At 36.9% G+C, this 23,333-nt stretch overlaps 2 protein-coding genes across 2 annotated transcripts; one reads left to right on the top strand and one right to left on the bottom strand.

Annotated features, from left to right (window-relative positions):
• Window positions 1-7,918: 7,918 nt before the first annotated feature.
• LOC117989539 (uncharacterized) lies at window positions 7,919-9,973 on the top strand. The gene has a single exon (XM_034976906.2). It carries the CDS (start codon window positions 7,919-7,921, stop codon window positions 9,521-9,523), a length of 1,605 nt encoding a protein of 534 aa, XP_034832797.2. The 3' UTR covers window positions 9,524-9,973.
• A 422-nt stretch (window positions 9,974-10,395) lies between these two features.
• On the bottom strand, window positions 10,396-23,107 carry LOC117989337 (uncharacterized). The gene is made up of 5 exons (XM_034976681.2): window positions 22,894-23,107; window positions 14,050-14,140; window positions 13,187-13,420; window positions 12,405-12,534; window positions 10,396-11,307 (listed from the first exon to the last, which is right to left on the bottom strand). Exons 2-5 carry the CDS (start codon window positions 14,116-14,118, stop codon window positions 11,207-11,209), a joined length of 534 nt encoding a protein of 177 aa, XP_034832572.1. The 5' UTR covers window positions 14,119-14,140; window positions 22,894-23,107; the 3' UTR covers window positions 10,396-11,206.
• Window positions 23,108-23,333: the final 226 nt, after the last annotated feature.

Here is a 23,333-nt window from a genome sequence, read left to right as displayed (position 1 = left end):
AAAGCGGCGACGACGCTAACAATCGACGGAAGGCGGCATGGATTAACTTAGCGGAACACCTTTACTTCTACATGGCGACTCTTGTTCCGGTATTACTCTATTTTGATAACTTAATGATTTCACAAGATTTTGAAGTAAGGTATTCAGTATTAATAAGTATCAGTACCTACCCTTATAAATGCAAAAGTGGCTTTGTTTGTTGGTTTGTCCTTCAATCACGTCGCAACGGTGCAACGGATTGACGTGATTTTCTGCATGAGTATAGTCAAAGATCTGGAGTGTGACATAGGCTTCTTTTTATCCCGTAAAATCATAGAGTTCCCTCGGAATTTTACTTAAAACCTAAATCCACACGGACGAAGTCGCGGACAAGCTACCTACAGTACTTAACAATATAAAACCCATCCATGGAACTGTATTATGCATTTGTAACATGATAAGTGGCCATGGGTAGAGTGGGATGGTAGTTGAACCAACAAATTGATGATTAAAGAGTCAGTGATATCGCTTTCGTTCAGAGAAAGTTTCATTGTTGTTAAACTCGATTATGGTACCTATATTAGGTACTGAGGAAACTTATTGTATAACTACCTATCTAGTATCTACTTAGGTAATTAGATAAGTTTCATAATTTCCGAATTGACAAAACTAGTTTGGCAAGTTCACAAGTAATAAAGATTGTACAATAAATTGTACCTATCCTCATTTACACAATATTACAGTGAAAATGAAGATGGTTGGAAATGAGCATAAGACTATTAGAGAACAATAAATGCTTAGTGATGCCCTGGTTACTATGTGGTCCATGTTTTGGGGTTATGTCATGCCTTGTGTTTTATAATGATGCTGTTCTACTTCCCAAAAACATAAAGATGTTTTTTAACGATGGGAAATTTTTCATTTGCTATTTAAATAATTTCATCTGAAGATAAATGATTACTTAGTTCAAATAAAACGTATTCATATTATGTAAAAGTTTATAGCAAACACGTTCTTGGAATATGTCCATAGATGGCATCTCTTACTCCTTGGTTATAGTGACATCTAGGGGTGTCAAACTACACTACGAGATCACAGAGCTTAACGTTTCACTCTGGTTACTATACGGGTAATGTATACTGTTCGACACAGATGGCGAAATGCGTTCGAAAATCCTTTTTCAAAAAGATTTGCAAAAGAAAATAAAGATGGCGACTATTTGATTATTCAAAATATTATGATCACTCCAGAATCCTGAGAAAATATTATTATATTCGAGAAAGCTCGTGACCAAAATAATCTACGAAAAATTCTAAAGGACCATTAATTTTTCTATGCAAATTGCAGACGACTAAAAATCGAACCCAAAACCGTCTGCTATCTATCTATCTGTATACATATATGATAGCTATCTCACGACTGGCCAAAAATTACAAATTCTTTTCTATTTAGGCACCGTGACTTTTGTAAGTACCGTGGCACAATGCAATTATTGCATTTCACCGGCGAGTCCCGGTTGGTTGCAACCGTGAGAGGAGAAAATGTTTTGGTGCTTATCAGAAAGTGAAACCGGGCCTTGACCGTCACGACTACACCTTTATAGAGTCGCATATTACTTATAAGTATTTATTTTAATTTTATACAGAACTACCTGTCCTAGATGATGCCCGCGAGTTCATCCGCGTACATTTAGGCTTTTCTAAAATCCCATGCGAACTCTCGTTTTTCCAGGATAAAAAGTAGCCTATGTCTATCTACAAGATGCACGCTATCTCTGTAGCAAATAGACAATGCCAGCGACTTCAACCAGGTGGATGTTGGGGTTTTTAAACCCCTAAATCCACTCCCATTACAGTCCCAACTCAATCCAACTCTTTGAATTTAATTTTAATTTTGAACAGCTCTAAGACTAAGTATATCTAGGTAAGTACGCGCACATCGTTTGTGCGCCTCGGACGTGTGGTGGGGAACCTCGTGAGTGGGTCCCCGGTGGAGGATCCGCCTCGGTGGACGTCGCTGGCTGGGTCACGGTTGATTGCTTCGGTGTTCCCGTGACCAAGTCGCCAGGCGACGCGCAAGAGCGCCGCTGGGTTTTACTGGGTATTCCGGTCGCCTCTCGGCCGGCGAGTCGCACATACCTTCCTAAAGTTAGCTGGTTGGTTTGGTAGTTGGCTGGCTTCCATAAACGCAATTCACAGCGATAAAAAAGGTAGGTACATACCTATTCTTACATTCAAGAAGCTCTTTCGTAATATTTTTATCGTAAAGTTTTATTGCTCGGAGAGTGGTTATCTCCGTAAAGAATGCGTATCTGTTTCGGATGTAAATAAACAATCATTGCATTACTGTGAAAGTAGAAAATATTTAACACTTTGCAGTGAAACTAGGCCTTGACTAATAGGTTATATAATAGACTCTGTGGACTTGTGGAATTACTTGTCAGAGTACCTACATTTCTTCATAATAATATTATCATCTTATTATTTTTACTCGATGATGCGACTTTGTCCGCGTGGATTTAGGTTTTTTAAAAATATCATCTTTTATTTTCCGGGATAAAAAGTAGCCTATGTCCGTCCGTCCCCGGGATGTAGTCTAACTCTGTACCAAAATTCATCACAATCGGTTGCACTGTTGGGCCTTGAAAAGCTAGTAGACAGGTAGACAGACAGACAGACACACTTTCGCATAATATATAATATTATTAGGAATAGATTATATCAATGTACCTATCTGTATACTACACCATCTTGTGGGCAACTTTACCACTAAGGAATTCATAAATTGTATATTTATATATTTAGATATTAATAGGAAGGGCGACTCTTCAGATGTCTATATTCTCATATCTAATAGGCGTTTAGTCAAACGGAGGAAAGTTCTTTGTTGCTATTATAAAACTTGACGCCATAAACGCTTTCGAACTTTACAGTGATGCAATTGTATGCCGTAAGCGTGACGGACACGTAACTACTGAACTAGAAACTGCTTCTACAATCTATGACAACTATAAACAATTAGTTAAAACTTTTAAACCACACAATTTATCTTTAACCACTGAACCAATGAAGCGGTGCTCGATCCCGTGCTATATCTATATTATATTGAATATTATTCCTACAGGATTATGGAATCATCAAAATCAGTAACTAAGTAAGTATACTGGGTAGGTTAGGTTCAGTGGCGTGCAGCTGATAAAGGCATAAACGCACTGCTTACCCTCGTTGTAATAAATCAATGCTTATTTTTCATTAAAACCTGCCGGAAAATAAGTTCATACCTAAATGCATACCCTGGCTTGAAATCCTGTGCACGTTAGCACAATTTTAATTCACAATCGGCAGATCTTTCACTTCTCGTGATTTAGCTGAGTAGTAGGTATCCTTGTAGCATCAGGATCCAGGACTGACAGACAACATAATATATATATAGGAACCTAGTTTGTAAGGAGTTGACATAATTTTATTTATATAGGTACCTACTGTTATAAGTAAAGGTGCGCTAAAAATCTGTTTTGTATAAAATGTACCTACCTAAGTACTTAATTAAAAAATAATCCGATTTAAATCTTACCTACCTACCTTTTCATTTGAAAAACTTCGAAAAGTTGTCCATGAAAACTAACCAAAACAATGTTACGCAACGAATGAAATTCTTAAACTTTAATTAGTACAGCGAGAACTTTGGTTTGTTTAGTAACATTCTGAAGTTTGCATGCGGGCGTAGATTGGCGTAGACCCAGCCCCGGATCACTACCCATATTATTATAGCGAAAGTGTGTGTTGTTTGCTGGTTGATTGGTTTGTTGGTTTTTCCTTCAATCCGATCGCGACGTGATTATATAGCCCTGGAGAGCTATACCTACTTTTTATTCCGGAAAATCAACGGAGAGATTGTTAAAAAAACCGGAAAAAGTTGCCGCTATGTTAAGCAGCGTTGTGATTGATATGTAAAGTAAGGTGATTAATATAAAAACTTCCTTTTGACGTTGAAATGGAGCAAATGACCTGTATTATATACAAATTGGTGCACGCAAAGAGCGGCGGAAGGCTTCCTTTCCTTTGTGTTACGATGATGGTCTACTTCCGTGAGTACAATTTTATTATAATCAAATTTCAGTAAGGTTTATTATATAGAAAACTACTCATGGTAGGTACATACTTACTTACTTAATAGTTTTTTGTCCATTCTAATATTATAAATGCAAAAGTGTGTCTGTTTGTATGTATGTCTGCTAGTTTTTCACGGCCCATCTGTTTAACAGATTTTGTCAAAATTTGGTAAGTACAGAGATAGCTTGCATCCTAGAGACGGAAATTTCCCAAGCGAGGAACAGATGGGACATCTCACGGGATTTTTAAAAACCTAAATCCACGCGGACGAAGTCGTGGGCATCATCTATTTTGACGTGTAAAATCTTTACAATCTGCTTTCTATAATATTAGGTACTTACTATTTTCTTGATAATTAATGAGTTTATTGGGGTTTCTGTGGGCCTTCTTAATATTAACTTTATTAAAGGAAAGAGTGGAATTCTTGTCAATTTTATGAATTTTAGAAAGCAGAAAGGAGTCGTCGGGCGTTAAATAAGAGAGTACTATAAATGGTGAAAACTATAAAATGGTGGAAACCGTCACCACCGTGACGGACGCAGGGACTAGCTATTATAAAGTCGGCATAGCTTTACCGGTGGCAAAGAACTGGTCATCGTATTAGTACATAATTTCATTTAGCTGGACTAATATTCTTATTCCTCTTACAACTAAGCGTAGTAATGCAGACATCTGCATCTACTAGTAGATACGATAAGAGGCAGGGCCGGGTCTCCAAACTTTATAGCCTAAGAGCTGTACTGATTTTTCCACTAGTCCAAATGGCTAAGACCTTTTTTATTCAGTCAGATACAAGTTAGCCATTGACTGCAATCTCATCTGGTGGTAAATGATGATATCTAGCCATATTTTATAATCTTTTTTTGTATTCTTTCCCTACCTCTATGTTCATCTAAAAGGGCTTGTAATGACTGACTGACTGACTGATCTGTTAACGCACAGGCTTACCCGCAGGGGCAGAAGGTTTCTTCTATGATGTAGGCACACGCCAAAAAAGAATTTTTGGAAAATTCACCGCTAAGGGGGTTAAATTCGCGGTAAAAGTTTGTATGAAAGTGCGTCATTGTTCAAATTATATTGATGAAAATTGATATTTAGACTGTTGATTAAAAATGAAGAAATACTCATGTGTTTCACAATTTTTGAAAAATAAATATGGCATGAAAATTGGTATAAAAATCCGTAATTTTTCAAGTGATATCTATGAAAATTGGCACTTATTGGGGCTTTTAGTCAGAAATGAAGAAATACGTGTTTTAGGATTTTTTAATTCCAACTCGTCGCATATTTTCCACTCCAGCCTAGCTATCGCGTTACAAAAAGGATTATAATGAACATTGAAAAAGGGCTAAGCTGAGGGCTATAAATATATTTGTGCTTGGTTAAAAGCATTACAGCCCCTAGGCATTCAAAAGGCAACTATAGGCAAATGTATCCATAAAAATATGGTTATGTAACGTAAGGCCATTTATTACCTTCGTCAGTCGTGTAACATTGTAGTTACATTTTGTTTTAGCGTGTTGCTATTTTGATAGTCTCGCGGAGAAAGTTGTAATAAGTAAAACAATTTCGCGAATTGCAGCGAGATTATGCAATAGCCTTTAACACAGAAAATGTGTTACAACAAGACTTAAAAAATAAGCCTTTCGAATTGAACAATCAAATTGATCCAAATAATCTGTTTGCATGTTCTCACGTAACTTGGAAAGTAAGCGTACATGTAGATACATATCCAAAAAACTCTCGAGATTTATTATCTCATTCAAATAAGATTCACGGTTCACTCTGTGTTTCTAGTTGTGACATGGTTTTAAACTCTTTGAATCATATGATTTTATAGGTACGTACGTACTTACTTTTTATACCCGGGATGAAAAATTGTTCTACCAAAGTAAAAGGAGCAAAGACAAAAGGGGAATTCGGTTATAATATACCTACAAGTATTCAATACATACTAGCCTAAATAGAATTGGTACTTAATTAAGTTTAATCTGCTAGTCAACAAGTCTCTAAACTTAGATAATTATTTAAGTTTAGAGACTTGTTGACTTAGCTAACTAGACTAGACTTTTAGATATAACAAAATCTCTGAATTAAATTGTCAGATTTTAAAAATACTAAGTGAACATTATGAGAAAAATAGCAGCGTTATAGGTAGGTACTTTTCACAATATTTACCAACAAATTTTTTTAATGTCTTAACTAAATAGTTAAGATATTTATCGTACAACTAAATTGGAACCACTGTTTAATTGTATATCACTGCAAATGAACGAAAGTAATAATATAATAATGGTTGTAGGTATGTCTGTCTATAGATGATTTGAAGATAAGTCACTGTACCTACTCATCTGTCACATAGAGATGACTGGGTGACACAAAAAAGTGTAAAACGCTGTAAAATGTAACGAAGTTGGATCAAGAAAGACAATCCGGGTCATTGTACTGAATTCTGAAATGATGTTGTTATAGATGAACAATAAACATGTTTTCTAGTCTAGTCTAGATAATAAAAAATCTAGCCTAAATAATAAAAAAAGATATATAAAAGGAAACGCTGACTGACTGATTGACTGACTGACTGACTTACTGATTTATCAACGCACAGCTCAAACCACTCGACGGATCGTGCTGGGCATGCGGATAGCTATAATGACATAGGCATCCGCTAAGAATGGATTTATGACAATGTAACCCATAAGGGAGTAAATAGGGGATTGAAATTTGTGTAGTCCACGCGGATAAAGTCGCGGGCATAACCTAGTTATAAATAAAAAGCTACATTTTTCTATTTGTTTAGGTTAATGTAAATATTTGTAGGTTATTAGTAAATAAATATACCTACTAACTTCTTGGTACAAATACTGAATAACATTATAAATTACCATGATTTTGTGATATTATTCTTGACAAAAACAGTTTATCTAGACTAAGTTTTTGTGTGCTGAAGACTTGTCCATTTTTCATCATGCTCATCATTTTGCATCATGCAGCAAGATAGTAAGATCGTCTAATGTCTAGTAGGTAAAAGCAGCCAATTAGAGCGAGTTGATCGGCGATAAGGATAATCACATGGTGATAATTTGCGCTTTATAGCAGAGAGAGCGGTGTGGAAAAAGTAATAAGATGTTCTGGCTCGTATAGTTAGAAATGAGTAAGTTATGCAGTAACTTTGTATTCAAAATGATACAAAGCTTGTATAAGTCCAGAGTGATAGTACGAGTAGAGTAGGTATAAGTAGTACAGATATTCTAATAATGCATGCAGATATTTTGAGTTTACACCTATTGAAAACAAAATCAGTTTTACGCGCACTAATAATAAATCTAGTTACTTCTTATGGATCAAATTCAACATCATAGGTAGGTAGGTATATACCTACAATATATGGAATTTTAATTATGAAATGTAAATAGTTAACAAGCATCGTATCTAAAGACTTAGTGTGGTAAAGATTAACATCGCTTCGAACAAACAAAGCTCTTTGTATTTTGGTCCTGTGAAAATTTTCACGCATTATATTCGTATACCAGGAGAAAACATTTCACAAAATGAAAAGCGTTTTCACCGCAACGCGGGTCGGGGCTCGGAGAGAGATGCGATACTCAATTAAGATAAGCCGCTGGTAAACGACAGTCACAGTGCAATTATGTCGCTCATTCGTCGTGACCGAACTGGAAATGCCACTGCATTAGAGAGCAGGGAGGGTGGTTATTGTGCACCCACTATCAAAACTATATCAGCGGTGGACTGCTGCCGTAGGCGCTCAGTCTGTGCGCGTCTCGACTGCGCGCTCACACGCGAACGAAAGAAAGTGAAATTCATAAATGAAAATGACAGTGGTTCTCTTAACCGTTTGTTTACTTCACCTTGCCTCCGCAAATACCAACGAAAACAAGTACGAAAAATTTAAAACTTATCAGTTGGATGTTCCCGGTAAAGAACCAATAACTATAATCGAAAACACACCGGAAAAAGAAAATGTGCGGCAGTGGGATGTCTCTGAAACCACATTAGATAATGATTCCGATATTAAAAATCTTATGACGGATATAATTCACGATGTGAAAAGTAACCGACCACGCTGCTTTGGACCTTCTTGCCAAGAGGGGTTCATTGAGAATGAAGGTCCACAAGAATATTTTGAAGATTATGCGTTAGAAAATGTGGACAAACTAAAAGATTTTAAAGATTTTCCAAGTGAACGTCTACAAGCAATAGCGGCGTTGGCGGCGAAATTAAAGAGAAATAAGATGAAATTAGACCGATTTTCTACTTCAACAAGTCAAGATGATGAAGATGATGACAAAGTTTTTACATCTTGGAATCGTCTGAAAGTAAAGCAACATAAACATCCTTATGACGATAAGGATGGTTGGGTAACATTAGAACCTGTAGCTTGGTCTACAAGCAAAATCTCCAAGTGGAAACCTAACGTTAAAAAACAAAAACCTAGTTACTGGAATGATGAAGAAGACACAAACGCTTCTAACGATGACCGATATACTTCATACCAAGACATGGACAATAGCTACACGTATCCTCAAAAGAGACCCACTTTATCTCGCCCTGGATTTATAAATAATAAGCTACACATTCCTCAAGAGTATGAACCAGAATTGCCTTCGAAGCCCACTTGGACTAAGAACAAACCTCAACCCCAACAACAATCGATGCACAGTTATCAGTCTTCCTGGTCATCTGATGACAGCCGGCGTCCATATAAGCCGGTGTCAAATTGTGATAAAAACGACCCATATGCAAATGACGATGCAGTTTATTATGGAATGTCTGATTCTATAGTGACAGATCCTCGGCCATCTAATTTCCCATATGAATATGAAGCATTACATCAATCTTCGATGCAAAAGCGGCCAGTAAGAAGACCGACGCAAGTTGTTTACTCCGATGTGGAAGATGATCGTTCATCAAGACCTCCGTATGATGATGGACATTGGGTTTTACTTTCAACTACAAAAGGATACAGAAACAAGAAACGTCAAAGGTCTCTTGAACGCCCTGCAGAAAATGTAGCAGTACCTTCTATAACATCACACCAGTCAGTGTCCTTAACAGTTTTGCCTACTGATGATCGTTCTGGTACAAACATGACAACATCACATGGAGGTTTATTGGAGGTTGAGAAAAGTTTTCAAACTGTCGAAGAATCCAAACGTGATATGGACATGAAGAATGACTTAGAAGTTGCAGCGAGCCAGCATAGACCTAATAGAAATAAAGTGATACGTAAAAGAGTTGTTGGTAATAAAAATGCACCTGATAGTTCTACAGTAATAGCCGCCGTTGGAGCAGGGATGGTCCCTGCTACGATGGCTATGGTAGTGCCAATGATGTTTGGTAGACGTCGACGAAGAGATCTTCAATATGAACCACGAATTTTGCATTTAGAGGAATATCTCCAAAGAAATTAATCCCTCCCCTTAGCTTAAGCATCTATTTATTGTTAAGAGATATATGTGACTGAGAAGTGTGAAAAATGAATGTCTGTGATCAATGTAGTGTAATTTGTGTTGCCTTAATAATAAAAGCAACTTATTTTAATTAAATACATATTTAGCTTTATACAACTGTAATTGTACTTGTAATACTTGTACGATGATTTTCTCAGTTTAATCAACTTGAAAATCGAACCACCGAGGTTATAATTAATATTCACCGTAATCTTTATGAGTAAATTGTGAAATGCGATTTGTGTAACAATAGATGAAATTGTAAATGTACTACACGAAAACAGAAACTGTTTTATAAATACTAAAAATATGAAACAGTAGTACTTACTGAATAGGCTACTTGACAATTTTTTTAAGTTGGTCTTAAATGGTTAATATTTGTCCTATTATATCAAAAAAATTAACACTATATTTTTTTGCGCCCTAAAAACCGTAAAACTTTAATTTAAAAAAATATTTTTCTTAGACAGGTGAAAACACTTTGCGACACTTTGCACTTTGCACTTTGTAAACAACAGTATAACCACAGGGTTATACTGTTGTTTACAAATGCATGACGTCAGAGCACAGATAATCTATCGGCCAAACATGGCCGACAGTGTTTTCACCTGTCTAAGAAAAATATTTTTTTAAATTAAAGTTTTACGGTTTTTAGGGCGCAAAAAAATATAGTGTTAATTTTTTTGATATAATAGGACAAATATTAACCATTTAAGACCAACTTAAAAAAATTGTCAAGTAGCCTATTGTTCGAATTTTATTTTAGCTATTGTGGTGATTAAGTTCAGTTATATTAACTCACAATTGTTAAGTTTAAAAATAAAAGGAAAAACTTTATCGAACTTTATATTTTTTAAATTTCACAATACGTAATAACTAATAAAGTAAGTACGTAATAATGACTACAAAATATACACAAAAATGCAAAATTAACTGAAAATTTGGACGCGTAAGTTCATAATAATATTTCAGATCTACGAACGGACGTTGCATTAATGTTTACAATGTTTTATTAACGATAATAAGTTAAACAGATCAGTTTAATTTTAACTTATTAATTAATTCATTTTTAATTAAATTAATTACTAAGTTTAATTTTTTAACAAATAGATATCACTACCCTTATTATAAATGCGAAAGTGTGTTTGTTTGTTGTTTTGTCCTTCAATCACGTCGCAAAAGACCTGGAGAGTGACATAGGCTACTTTTTATCCCGGAAAATCAAAGAGTTTCCACGGGATTTTTAAAAAACCTTATTCCACGCGAACGAAGTCGCGGGCATCAGCTAGTTTAACATAAATAAACAATTAAGTATTAATGATAACTAATTTAGTAAATTTAGGACTGACGGCATTGGGATCTAGGACCAATAGTTTTTAAGAAAATGATACTTAAAATCTTTTTGGCGTATTATTTATCTCCTGAAAAGTAGGGGTACAATGCACGCCCCTATGGTTTAAAGCCCGTGATACGAAACGTTTACAACTGCATAATCGCCATTTTCTATTTATACTAATTCATAGGATATTTCACTTCAGTTTACGAAAAGCTCTTTGAGCTCAAAGGGCTAGTAACTTTCAGTGTAATCTATGTACAAATCTGTGAGTTTCAGTTTTATCTATGGACAAAAATGTCGATCTTGTGTCAATATTTGTGTAGCACTTCTCCGGGCCGGTGGTAGACGTTGCCAGTCCTTATTGCCTCCATCAAGTACTTGACACTGAACAGGCAAACTAGGAGGAGCACTGCAAACAACAAACAAACGAATATTAGTATGGTATTATTATTGCAAAAAACAGTGGATACGGCCCATCCATTGAACCGATTTTGACTGCATTTGGAACAGAGATACTTTAGACATGGGTTATATTTTTTGTCCAGGAAAATTTAAGTTTTCCAGGACAAGTGTTTGGTTTTTTAAAAATGGATTTGTAAAAAACCAAAACCTAAATCCTCGAAGTAGCGGTACGTTAGTACTATTAAATATTCTGTGGTAGCGGGCAATTGGTACAGAGGTAGTACAGAGATAGCTTATATCCTGGAGAGAGAGAGAGAGAGACATAATATATAGGATTCTTTTTATTTCGGAAAATCAAAAAGTTCTCATATAATTAAAAAGCCTAATTCCACGCGGATGAAGTCGCGGACAGCATCTATTTACCTATAGATACATAAAGATGGATAAACTGACTGACTGTGACTGCCATAATATGATCCAACATACATTGGGTTTATAGAAACTTGAGATTTTACATGTAAGTTTTCTCTTTAGATTGTAAGAGTCTCCCTATGAAAGGATTTTCAGAAATTCACCCCCAAGTGAAGCCGAGGTGGTTTAGCTACAGTAGCCAGCCGGTAGGAAATATTGTACATCTACTTAGGAAGAGGTTTCGGCTTCGTAGAGCGTTGTCTCTGTCACTCATACCTATGTGACGTTTTGTCGGTCTAAACGACAGAGACAACGCTCAAAGAAACCGCTATCTCTTTGTACCTATAGGTCGATGTACAATATTTCCTGCCGGCTACTGTATAACAAATAATAATCCTCACTTAGAAAATATATTCGGAAATTCTACCCTCGTGAAGCCAGGGCGGGCCCGCTAGTTATTAATGTTAATACACCTACCACACACGAGTAGATATTATAGACCAGAAGGGAAGCTTCACACTAGCTCACGCACACCACGACGTGCCACGGACGCTCCGTGCGCCCAGTTTGGCGGCAAATGGAGCGTCCGTGACACGTCGTGGTGTGCGTGAGCTGCGCTAGAGTGAGTGAACCTACAGCCAGCCGCTAGTATGAAGCTTCCCCTCTGGTCTATATATCTATTCGTGTGCCTACCATCTGATACAACAATCAGCGCAAGTTGAGTCCAGCCCGTCGTGAGCGCTTCCCACACTATCAGACCGACAGTGAAGAAAATGTGGACGAAGCTGTACATGAAGAACGTCGTGATCGCGCAGTCGTTTACCTGTAAACAAGATAGGTACATCATCATCATGATCACGATCAACCCATCGTTGGATCACTACTAAGCAGGAGTCCCTTCTCAGAATAGAAGAAGAAATAAATTAAATTAAAATAAATTAAATTAGAAAAAAAAGTCAGAATAAGAAAGATTTGGCCACCACGCTGGTCAAGTGCGCATTGGCAGACTTTACAAACTATTGAGAACATTACGGAGGACTGTCAGGCATGCTGGTTTCCTCACGATGTTTTCCTTCACCATTAAAGCAAGTTATTTTATTCTAATAGCAGATTTAAATGAACGTTGACGCCAAAAGGATCCAACCAGATCATAAATCTGACTCGGCGTGAGTTTAGTTAACAACATCCAAAATAATTAAATATAAAAAGCTTTAGAAAATACTTTATGATTTAAAGATAAATTAAAATATAGAGGAGTACCCTTCGTCCACGTTGTTTATGCAAATTTCATCCCCTATTTTTCTCCCTAAGGCATTAAATTTTCAAAAATCCCTTCTTAGTAAATGTCTTCGTTATAATAGCAATTTGCATGCCAAATCCCGTTCCGTCAAGTTGTTTGAGCTTTGCGTTGATAGATCAATCAGTCAGTCCGCATTTCCTTTTATATATTTACGATTTAGTATAGTAGTTCGTACCTTGTAAGCGCCACAGGTGAATATAGCCGAGAACATAAACATCAGCAATCCTATAATGACATACGTTAAGTAATATATTATTCCAATTATCGTGACTAGATCCTCCTTCTGTGTCCCAAAAATGGTCTCCAATTTTTCGAAATTTCCGAATCTCCTCTCGTTGTTTTCGTCTCTAGAAGTGAGACTTAAACCCAGCTGGTATAGATGAAATGCTGCTACTGCTAAACTAATTATCTGAAAAAAAAAACAGTTAATTAACATTTGCCACGAGTAAACTTACTTATTATAACAAGGCACGGAAAATCACTACCCATATCGTAAAAAAAATTATAAATGTTTGTTGGTTTATTGGTTAGTTGGTTTGTCCTTCTGTCACAACGGAGCAACGGATCGACTTGATTTTACTTTTCATCCCGGAAAAAAAAATTAAAAAAAAAAAAAAAAAAAAAAAACAAAAAGTTCCCACAGGATTTAAAAAAAACGTAAATCTACGCAGACGACGTCGTGGGCATCAGCTAGTAAATAATAATTGTTGTTTATTAGGCATGTCGTTTATGGAGTACGAGAATGTTCACTAATTGAATTAAATATCTAGTTTCAGCTTTTGCCCGCGAATTTGCGCGTAGGGTGGTAACTAGACACGACCGAAGCCTCCCACCGGACCAGACCAGAAATTAAGAAATTATAAAATTATAAACCCCTGCCAGGAATCGAACCCGGGACCTTCCACTAATAAGACCACAGCATGCTTACCACTGCGCCAGGGAGGTCGTCAAACTGTTAGCGCCCGACTAAATAACCATAGCATTTCAGTTATATGATACACGAGTACAGTAACGAAGGTGGCAAATAAAAGTACTCACAATCACAATGTATCCAAACACAATGTTTCCCAACCGCAGTGGGAAACAGAAGAGAAATTTTCTTGTCATTTTGCCTCATTCGTTCGTAGTCCTGAAATTAGATAAAAACAAAGAAAATTGAAAACTGATTTAGGGTTCAGGGGTCTCCTCTCAGAATGAGAAGGGTTGGCTATAGTTCAATATGCTGGCAAAGTCCGGATTGGCAGACTTCACACACAGTTTTGTGAACATTATGGAGAACTCGCAGGCATTCACCACCTGGCTGCCAGGTGCACTTCGACCGCCCGTTATGCCAGTTTCTTTTTTCTACGCACATGCAAACTGTGGAATAATCAACTTCTTCTGTGACATATGTAAACCTCTTTTCTTAGTTTATAAAAAAGAGAACAATGTCATTGTCATTAAATAACAAATAAATGATTTCTACATATTTTATAGTGGCGACGAGAACGGGATTGAACAAATTTTTTCAGCGCCGTATCATCCTTCGTCTAATGGTGCTGCGGAAAATGCGGTTAAGATTTGTAAAAGAGTAATAAAGAAAGCTCTTATACAGGGTGTAGACGTAGACACAGCGTTATGTCGTTTTCTATTATTATATCGGAATACCGAGCATAGCACGACAGGAGAAAGCCCAGCCAAACTGTTACAAGGCAGGTCATTACGCACGCGTTTGGATAAGTTAAAGCCGGAACGGGAGGATATAGTTAGATCTGCCCAGGCACGTCAAGAGGTTGCGGCGGGAGGAGTCGAAAGATCGTTCGAGGTCGGAAGTAGGGTGTGGTACCGGAACTACGGAACAGGCAATAGATGGTTAAAAGGGGATGTCATAGAAAGAAGCGGGGGTACAAATTATAAGCTGCGTACTGGAGATGGAACTGAGATATTTAGACACGTCGATCAGATTAAAAAATGTTCAGAAATTAATTCAAATATCGGTAATTCAATTAACATTGAAACTGGTGATAGACCATCAGCAGCGGGACGGTCCAGGGGCGCGATGGTGGCAGTGGCGTTGAGCTAGGCACCCGAGGAAGGGCCGCAGGAGAGCGGCAGGGAGACGAGCTCCTGGTCGCCCGGTCGCGCGGCGCCTGAGCCCAGCACTAGCCAGCAGCCCGAGGTAGCTGTGGTGGACAGGGCGCGTCGCGAGTCTGTTCGTAAACGAGGGCCGCCAAGACGTTTTGGCATCGATGATGTATATAGTTAAGATAGTAAGGGAAGTTATTGTTTAAGAAGGGAGGTGTGACATATGTAAACCTCTTTTCTTAGTTTATAAAAAAGAGAACAATGTCATTGTCATTAAATAACAAATAAATGATTTCTACATATTTTATATCTTCCTTCGGCGGTGTCCCCATTAGATACCAACATGGGGTTATTCAAAGGGCGGACCAACACATTTATGAAAGGCTGGCAACGCATTGGCGGGTCCTCTGGTGCTGCAAATGTTCATGGGCGGCGGTAATCACTTAGCATCATGTGACCCGCCTGCTCCGTTGTTCGCTATTTTTATTTAAAAAAACACAGGTTTCCTTACAATGTTTTCTATCACAGTTAAAGAAAGTGATAGTTTATTGCTTAAAAAGTTAAAATGTAGGTAAGTATACATAATTCCGAAAAGTTAATGGTATCTTAGTGGTGCGTGGCCGGGATCGAACCCCCGACCTCCCGAATAGGAGGCAAACGTCTTAACCACTTGGCTATCACGGTACCCTAAATTAAGTATTACGAAATGTGTATTTTGCAACTGCAATACTCAATAACATATCTACAAACATTTAGTTGATAGGTATTATCAGGCATCTGCTCATGCAATATCTCATAATGATAAGGCACTAGTGGGCTTAATACATACATTATCACATTCCCTCACAAGCAAAACAAAAACAATGACTATGTTTCACATACCTAAACAATAAACAAACAATAAAATACCGCACATATTCGTTACATTCGCTTGGTGTACCACAAATTGTTCGACACCCAATTCGTTTATCAATTTTATTGATTCTATTTATACCACAAATACGATTCAATTTGTATATCACTTGCTATACATTCACTGCACTTTTTATATAGTCCGTACAAAATGAGAACTCACTCGCAATTTTAACTCTATGTGCCAACTGTCATGCCAATATGGTTCGGTTCACCTTAACCTTAGGACTAAAAACGTATCTACTTCTGACATGAAAATTGACACAAAGTTAAAATGGCGAGTCGGTTCTCATTTTGTAGGTAAAACTTTGTTAACTTTTAAGCACAACCGATAAGCTCGGGGACAGGCCACGGTGTGCTATTTTAGAGTTAATTAGCTATACATGTTTGATGCTCATTCACAGCTTCAGAGGATAATGCCTGTTGAACCGCGAGACAAGCTTTAAACAGTTCTATCCTATATACATCAAAGTAATAAATAACCGTACAAGTGCGAGTCGGACTCGTACACGAAGGGTTCCTCAGGCACACTTTTTAATTTTCATGACGGCCATTTTGATCGCAGTAATAGAAATACACATTCTGTAAAAAACTTCTACCTTTTACGGTTTACGAGATACATCCCGCTAACGGGCAGACGGACAACGGAGGCTTAGTAATAGGGTCCGTTGGCAATCTTCGGCTACGGAACCCTAAAAAATAAAAGCGGCCTTGTTGCTGCAATGCGATCGCGTACTGAGGAATGTACCCCCAGTTGAGATCAGAGGTTTGAGGTATTTAAAGATCGTGTCAAGAAATGGCAATATGCGCCACAAAGCAACGGATCGACGTGATTTTTTGCATGGGCATAGTTGAAAACCTGGACAGTGACATAGGCTACTTTTTATCCCGGAAAATTAAAGAATTCCCACAGGATTTTTAAAAACCACGCGGACGAAGTCGCAGATATCAGCTAGTATCCAATATGGTGGAAATGAAGAACGAAATACGTATAATATTAAACGTAATAAAATTGAGATGTAATTATAAGAAAAGAAACAGCAGAAACAGCTGAAAACGGCAAGCGGCGCAAGTATGCCTCTCTTATAGAGAGTTACATTTTTGTGCCGTTTGCCGTGGAGACCCTGGGGCCATGGAGTCTTAGTGCTAAAAATTTTTTACGAGACATTTCACCGCGATTAATAGCCTCAACTGGTGACAGAAGGGCTGGCTCATTTTTTGCGCAGCGGATCAGCCTGGCTGTCCAGCGCGGAAATGCAGCCAGTATTCTTGGCACCATTCCACGCGGTCATGATTTATATAGTAATTAGATAAGGCTAGCTTTAAGTTTTATTGTATTAAAAAAAAAAAATTATAAGATGTATTGAGCAAGTATTGCTTTAGTAGGTATCGAGTTTCAGATAACATAATTTCAATTCAGAAAATCTAAATATATTATATAGCTATTATGACGTAGGCATCCGCTAAGAAAGGATTTTTGAATATACAACCCCTAAGGGAGTGAAATAGGGGTTTGAAATTTGTGTAGTCCACACGGACGAAGTCGCGAGCATAAGCTAGTATGTATATTATAATTTTTTAATCGGGAAAAGTTAACTGTTGTTATTTGAAATAATATGAATTAGGTGTCAGAAATAAATATAAGGTATTAATATAACAAACGGTTGGCACAGGTCAATGTTTGATGGCTCAAAGCCGCGGTTCGTCGAACACCTTTGTCAAGGTGCGGAGGGACCCTTCCCTACAATTCTTTTGAAGCCAAGGTCGGTATAACAGAAATAAAGAGTCGCGTAGGTAGGATGCCAATATAATGTGCGGCTTTATACATTTATTATTTTGTTTGCATGAATATTTTTCCCAGTAGCTATTGGATACGTAGGAGGAAGGAGGAATATTAAAGCCTGATTGCTCGTTGATCTGGCTAGCATCGATTGCGGATCTTAAGGGTAGTCTCGGGTCGGGTTAAAAAAAATTACAAGGTTTATCAAGAAATTTTAAATTAAATATTCTGGGAACGGGGTCGCGCGCTAATGTGGGACAGTTGACACATTGGCTAAACCAATCGACTTGATTTTTGGCATAGAGATAGTTGAAAGGACGGAATGTAAAATCAAAGAGTTCCCACGGGGTTTTAAAAAACCTAAATCCACGCGGACGAAGTCGCGGGCATCACTAGTTATTTATTAATTTATACCTAACGGATCAACACGATGATAAACCACAGGAAATATCTACTACGGCCTATAAAAATATAAAGAAAAACACATCAAATCAAGTTGCAATCATTCAACTCCATTTACAGACGAGTGAACCGAGCATTATCCGAGACAGCTATAAGAAAGTGGTCCAAAGAACCATCGGGTATTGGATTCCATCGATAGACATGCGGGTTCTACTAGTACCTATCACTTACATGTGATTTTAAGTCATCCATACTAATATTATTATAAAATGCGAAAGTGTGTCTGTCTGTCTGTCTGCTAGCTTTTCACGGCCCATCTGTTTAACCGATTTTGATGAAATTTTGTATAAAGATAGCTTGCATCCCGGGGAAGGACATATATTTTTATCCCGGAAAATTAAAGAGTTTCCACGGGTTTTGAAAAAACCCAAATCCACGCGGACGAAGTCGCGGGCATCATCTAGTGTCTAACAAAGTATATCTATATTCTAGGTATATCTATATAGAGTTTGTTTTGTGTGATCATTTGAGACACTAAGGAACTTTTCACGAAGGAGATATACGGGAAAACCGTCAGGATTTTTTTGACAAATTGTCTTGTTTCAGATAAATTCGATAAACATTCGACACACAAGCCGGAGCGGGTCAACTAATTGTAAATTTAATTCAAAGGTAGGTAGAAAACTCCAGCTAAGCAAAGCTAATACTTAATTGTGTTTTAAAAGTCACATAAAATGTAAAGTTGCCTGGAAGGAGATCGCTTTAGCGATAAGGCCGTATTTGCATCCTACAGCTATTAGATTAAGATCCTTGTATGTTTTTCTTTGTATGTTTACTTTGTGTTGTGTGCAATAAAGTATAAATAAATAAAAATAAATAAAATAAAAAGTAAAGACAAATTCGTACGCTTGTGACACGCATGCGCGTAGCAGTTGGCGCGGGATTCCGCACCTTTGGGTACGTTAGTACTATTATATATTCTGTGCTTTGGGTAAAACAATACCTACGAGCATGCTTCAATAATTAATTGAGTTTAATATAAACGTACCATATAATTAATTATACATATCTACTTAAGTACAATTTTTTAATATTTATTCAATATGGTCTGTATGTAATTATTGTAAAATAATTGAGACCAATTATCCCGTAAAAAGAATTTTACTGTGCACAAAAATTTAATTGCACTTATTTTAAATCTATAATATAAAAATGAACTATCACTAAATGTGTTGGTCATCGCAAATCTCGAGAACAGCTGAACCGATTTCGCTAATTCTTTTTTAATAATATTCCTTGAAGTACGAGGATGGTTCTTACGGAGAGAAAAAATTAAAAAAATTGAATTGACTGTGCGGTACGAAGTTCGCCGGGGCAGCAAGTGTTACTATAAAAATTCTACTCGTTACAATATAGTGGCAGCTAGGTGTATACTTACATTGCCGTAAGTTATTAACAATACCTATCAGGTATGTATATTAGGCATCGTATGAGGCAGGTGGCATAAGTATGTAACTATTTACGTATGTTATTGGCATATGCTGTAATAATTTTGCATCAATGGTCACACGATGAATTTTAAGTGAGTAGGTAGAGCTCATTTATTATAGCAGGCTCAAGACATATTAGGAGAATACAATTGAGAATAAAATATAATTAAGTATCTCAGATTCATTTATCAAGGCATTCATTTAGGCAATCGAGAGAAGTATAATCCGAGTTTCTCTATGTAATCGAAACAGAAATGAGGAGATCTATAGAAGAAACCGAATACCTAACTAATATACATAGCTCAATTTAGAAACGTGATGCAAAGCTGAAATGGCAATCGGTGGGGAAGAACTAGACATTGGGGATCCAAGGTGCTGAAATGATGACCTTGCACCAGAAAACACAGTGTTGCCAGACCCGAACAGTAGGTAAGTGGTTAGACGATATAAAATAAGTCGTAAAGGTATAAGAGACCTAAATCCAGAAGTGGACACGTAGGTATCGGTTAACGACGCGCTACCTACAAATTTTATCCATTGTACACTCTTTATGATAGTATTAACAACTAGATGATGCCCGCGACTTAGTCCGCGTGGATTTAGGTTTTTAAAAATCCTGTGGGAACTCTTCAATTTTCCAGGATAAAAAGTAGCCTATGTCCTTCCCCGAGATGCAAGCTAACCCTGTACCAAATTTCGTCAAAATCGGTTGAACGGTTGAGCCATGAAAAGCTAGCAGACAGACAGACAGACAGACAGATACACTTTCGCATTTATAATAATTAGTTTGGATGGATTGTTTAAAAAAATCAAATCTCTGAGCACAAAATTGGAATTAGGTAGGAAGGTGTTAATTTAATTTTATTAACGGAAATGTGATACTTACAGATAGGAAAAAACATGTTATTTAATCTAAAAAACATCGTGAGAAAATCCTACATGCCTGTAAATTCTCCATAAAGTTCTCGAAGGTGTGTGAAGTCTGCCAATCCGCACTGGGCCAACTTGGCAGACTAAGGCCAAAAAAAAGATTAGAAACAGGTTTTTCTGTTCATCGTCAGATGGGGTTATAATAGACGTCCATATTCAGAGGTGAAACACTAAAAAGAAAGTCCGGTGAGGCCATTAGTGAAGTGGCTCCAACGATGCGCGTCTAAATAAAGGGCTAAGCTCCTTTTAGGGTCGATAAACACCTGTCCGTTTTTATGGTCACTAGCAAAGCAGGTCGCCTCGTCCCTGTTTAAAAGGTTAATGACTATGAAAAAGCTATTTATATCCTTAAACTAAAGGCTACAGAACCTTCTAGGAATATGCAATTTTCTCATTGTCTATGTTCTTGAGAAACTACTAATACCTAGTCATTTATTTAACCTAATGCAAAAAACTACTTACTACGGAATTCTGAAAAATTAAACCTAAGATTCCCCGTATTCTCCGTCGTATTTCTACATCGCGTTTGGGCTCGTTAGATTTGTCTTTACATATTCGTTTTAATAATATAATATTATACATGAATAAAAGCTTGTTTAAAAAATTTTTTAATTGTTGATATTATAAGATTAAGTTCCGAGCAAAAATTATTTTATTCGCTAGTAGAAGCTTTGAGTAGGTAGTTTTTACCTTGTTTAAGACCTTAATTTTTATTAAGGTTGGTATAATTACCTACTATTTTAACTACATGACTTTAAAGTACAAATAATTCTGTGCTACCACAATATTAAACCAGGATCTACTGTTAGGTGGATTGTTGATAGTGTGTTAGATGAATTCCTGATAGTCTGGACATGTCCTAACCCTCTGGAGTTATCAGAGTCTATGGTTTGGGGTGGAGTCTAGACACTCTCCTGGTGACGCTTGGAAGAGGAATAGTTCAATGTCATATAGTAGGTACTGTAAGTCCCGCAAATTGCTTATGCGCGTGGCTGCCATTTTAGTGACCTCAGTACTAGACTGAAGTTTCGAGCTGATGATGACGTCAAAATGACGTCATTTCAATGTTAATGAGACATGGTTCCAGCGCAATATCAATTTGCGGGTCTTATAACTCGTAAATTAATTTAATAAGAAACAGTGATTAAAAGTAGGTATGTTAAAGTAGGTATATCAAAGTGGTTTTCATTCTAGTACAACTTATTATGACGAGTTATTAAATTGGTTCCGGTTTTTTTTTTTTTTTTTTAAAGAATATTAGCCATATTAAATGACTAATATTCCTCTTTCCTCTTCAATTAAGCGTCAAGCTTGTGCTAGGAGTAGGTACGACAATAGTGCAACGGGGATTTGAACCGTCGACCTTTCGGTTTTCAGTCCACTCCTATACCGGTTGAGCTATTGAGGCTCTAAATAACTATTGTATTCTATGCATATTGATTTATCGTCCTCGTGTTAACACAAGTTTGACAAGTTACCTACTGGCTACTCAATACCTATTTACCTACCTACCTACCTACTTAGTTTGTTGTCAAAATATCTGATTGTTTCTTCTAGAACATTCAATTTGATTGGATGGACTCGTCAATTTACGAACTCCTACGACTATATAGCATTTCTGAGAGGTAGGTAGGTATCACTAATCAGGAACTCAGGAACAGAAAAAACTTTCTGTTCCGTGATCGTTATAATATTTTTTAGAAAAAGCTGAACAATTTTTAATGATCAAATTACATCATGATCATGATTTAGTCATTAGCTCTTGTTCGTTGAGGAGTCATTCATTTCATTTCATTCATTTCATTCATTTATAAAAAAATCTCTGAAGATCTTCAGCAAAAAAATCGTGATGAAGATTTTTGGTAAAAATATACGGAAAGACTAATGTGAACACACAGACCTATGTGTAAACATTGACAAAATATAGGTACAGATCTTCATATCTAGTTTCCATTTTGAAGTCTGTTGACTAAGCAGCCTACGTCCGTATTCGTCTCCAGAATGCAAGGTATGTAACTACCTATCTCTGTAGGTATCTTTCTTCTAAATCGATAAAAAGAAATGAACAGACAGACGTGTGTTGCGTTTATAGGTAACTTATCTACCTACCCACATACTCATGAGTGTAGGTGTAAATTATTTTAAATTTCGAATGTATCCGAAACAACTTTCAACTGTGGAAAACCAAATTACATGCGGGCGAAGCCACAACACAAATATTGTCCTTTACAAATAACTTTAACGGAATCACAAACGTTTAAAAAACTTAAAATAGGCAACAACCTTGACACCTACTTAACTTACATTTAATTAAATAAGTAATCCTCGATGGTTACTCAACAGTATACAAATGTCGCGCTCAATACATTATTGCACTTAGGAGTCACTTCACGTTCAAAATATTACAACCAGTAAACGATTTTTCTTCTTTTTTAATTTTTTAATTTCGAATGTTTATTTACGACGCGCCCGCGCACGCAACGCTTTCTGACGGTATGAGAAGGCAAAGGAGGCGTTACGTCAGAGACGCAACCTATTGACTTGACTTGGAAACGTCAGCCAAGGTCGCGAAGGGACAACGACTTTTTTGGTCTTTCGAAATTAGTTCTCGGATCACGGCGTGCTGTGTGAAATTTCGGGGACCGTGGGAATTGTATTGATGCCTACTTCATTCTATTTGATGCACTTGTAATTTTTATTTTATAAATAAAGCGAATAAAAACGAAAATGATTCATGTAGGTAT

The sequence above is a fragment of the Maniola hyperantus genome, chromosome 16 (assembly GCF_902806685.2).
Source record: "Maniola hyperantus chromosome 16, iAphHyp1.2, whole genome shotgun sequence".
NCBI classification, from domain to species: Eukaryota; Metazoa; Arthropoda; class Insecta; order Lepidoptera; family Nymphalidae; genus Maniola; species Maniola hyperantus.
This window is presented reverse-complemented; position numbering and strand designations above follow the sequence as displayed.

Coding starts and splice junctions, on each gene's coding strand:
- LOC117989539 (XM_034976906.2), top strand. CDS start 7,919: ATGAAAATGACAGTGGTTCTCTTAACCGTTTGTTTACTTCACCTTGCC.
- LOC117989337 (XM_034976681.2), bottom strand. CDS start 14,118: ATGACAAGAAAATTTCTCTTCTGTTTCCCACTGCGGTTGGGAAACATT. Junction 13,421..14,049: donor TGTTTGGATACATTGTGATT/GTGAGTACTTTT, acceptor TTTTTTTTTCAG/ATAATTAGTTTAGCAGTAGC. Junction 12,535..13,186: donor TCACCTGTGGCGCTTACAAG/GTACGAACTACT, acceptor TCTTGTTTACAG/GTAAACGACTGCGCGATCAC.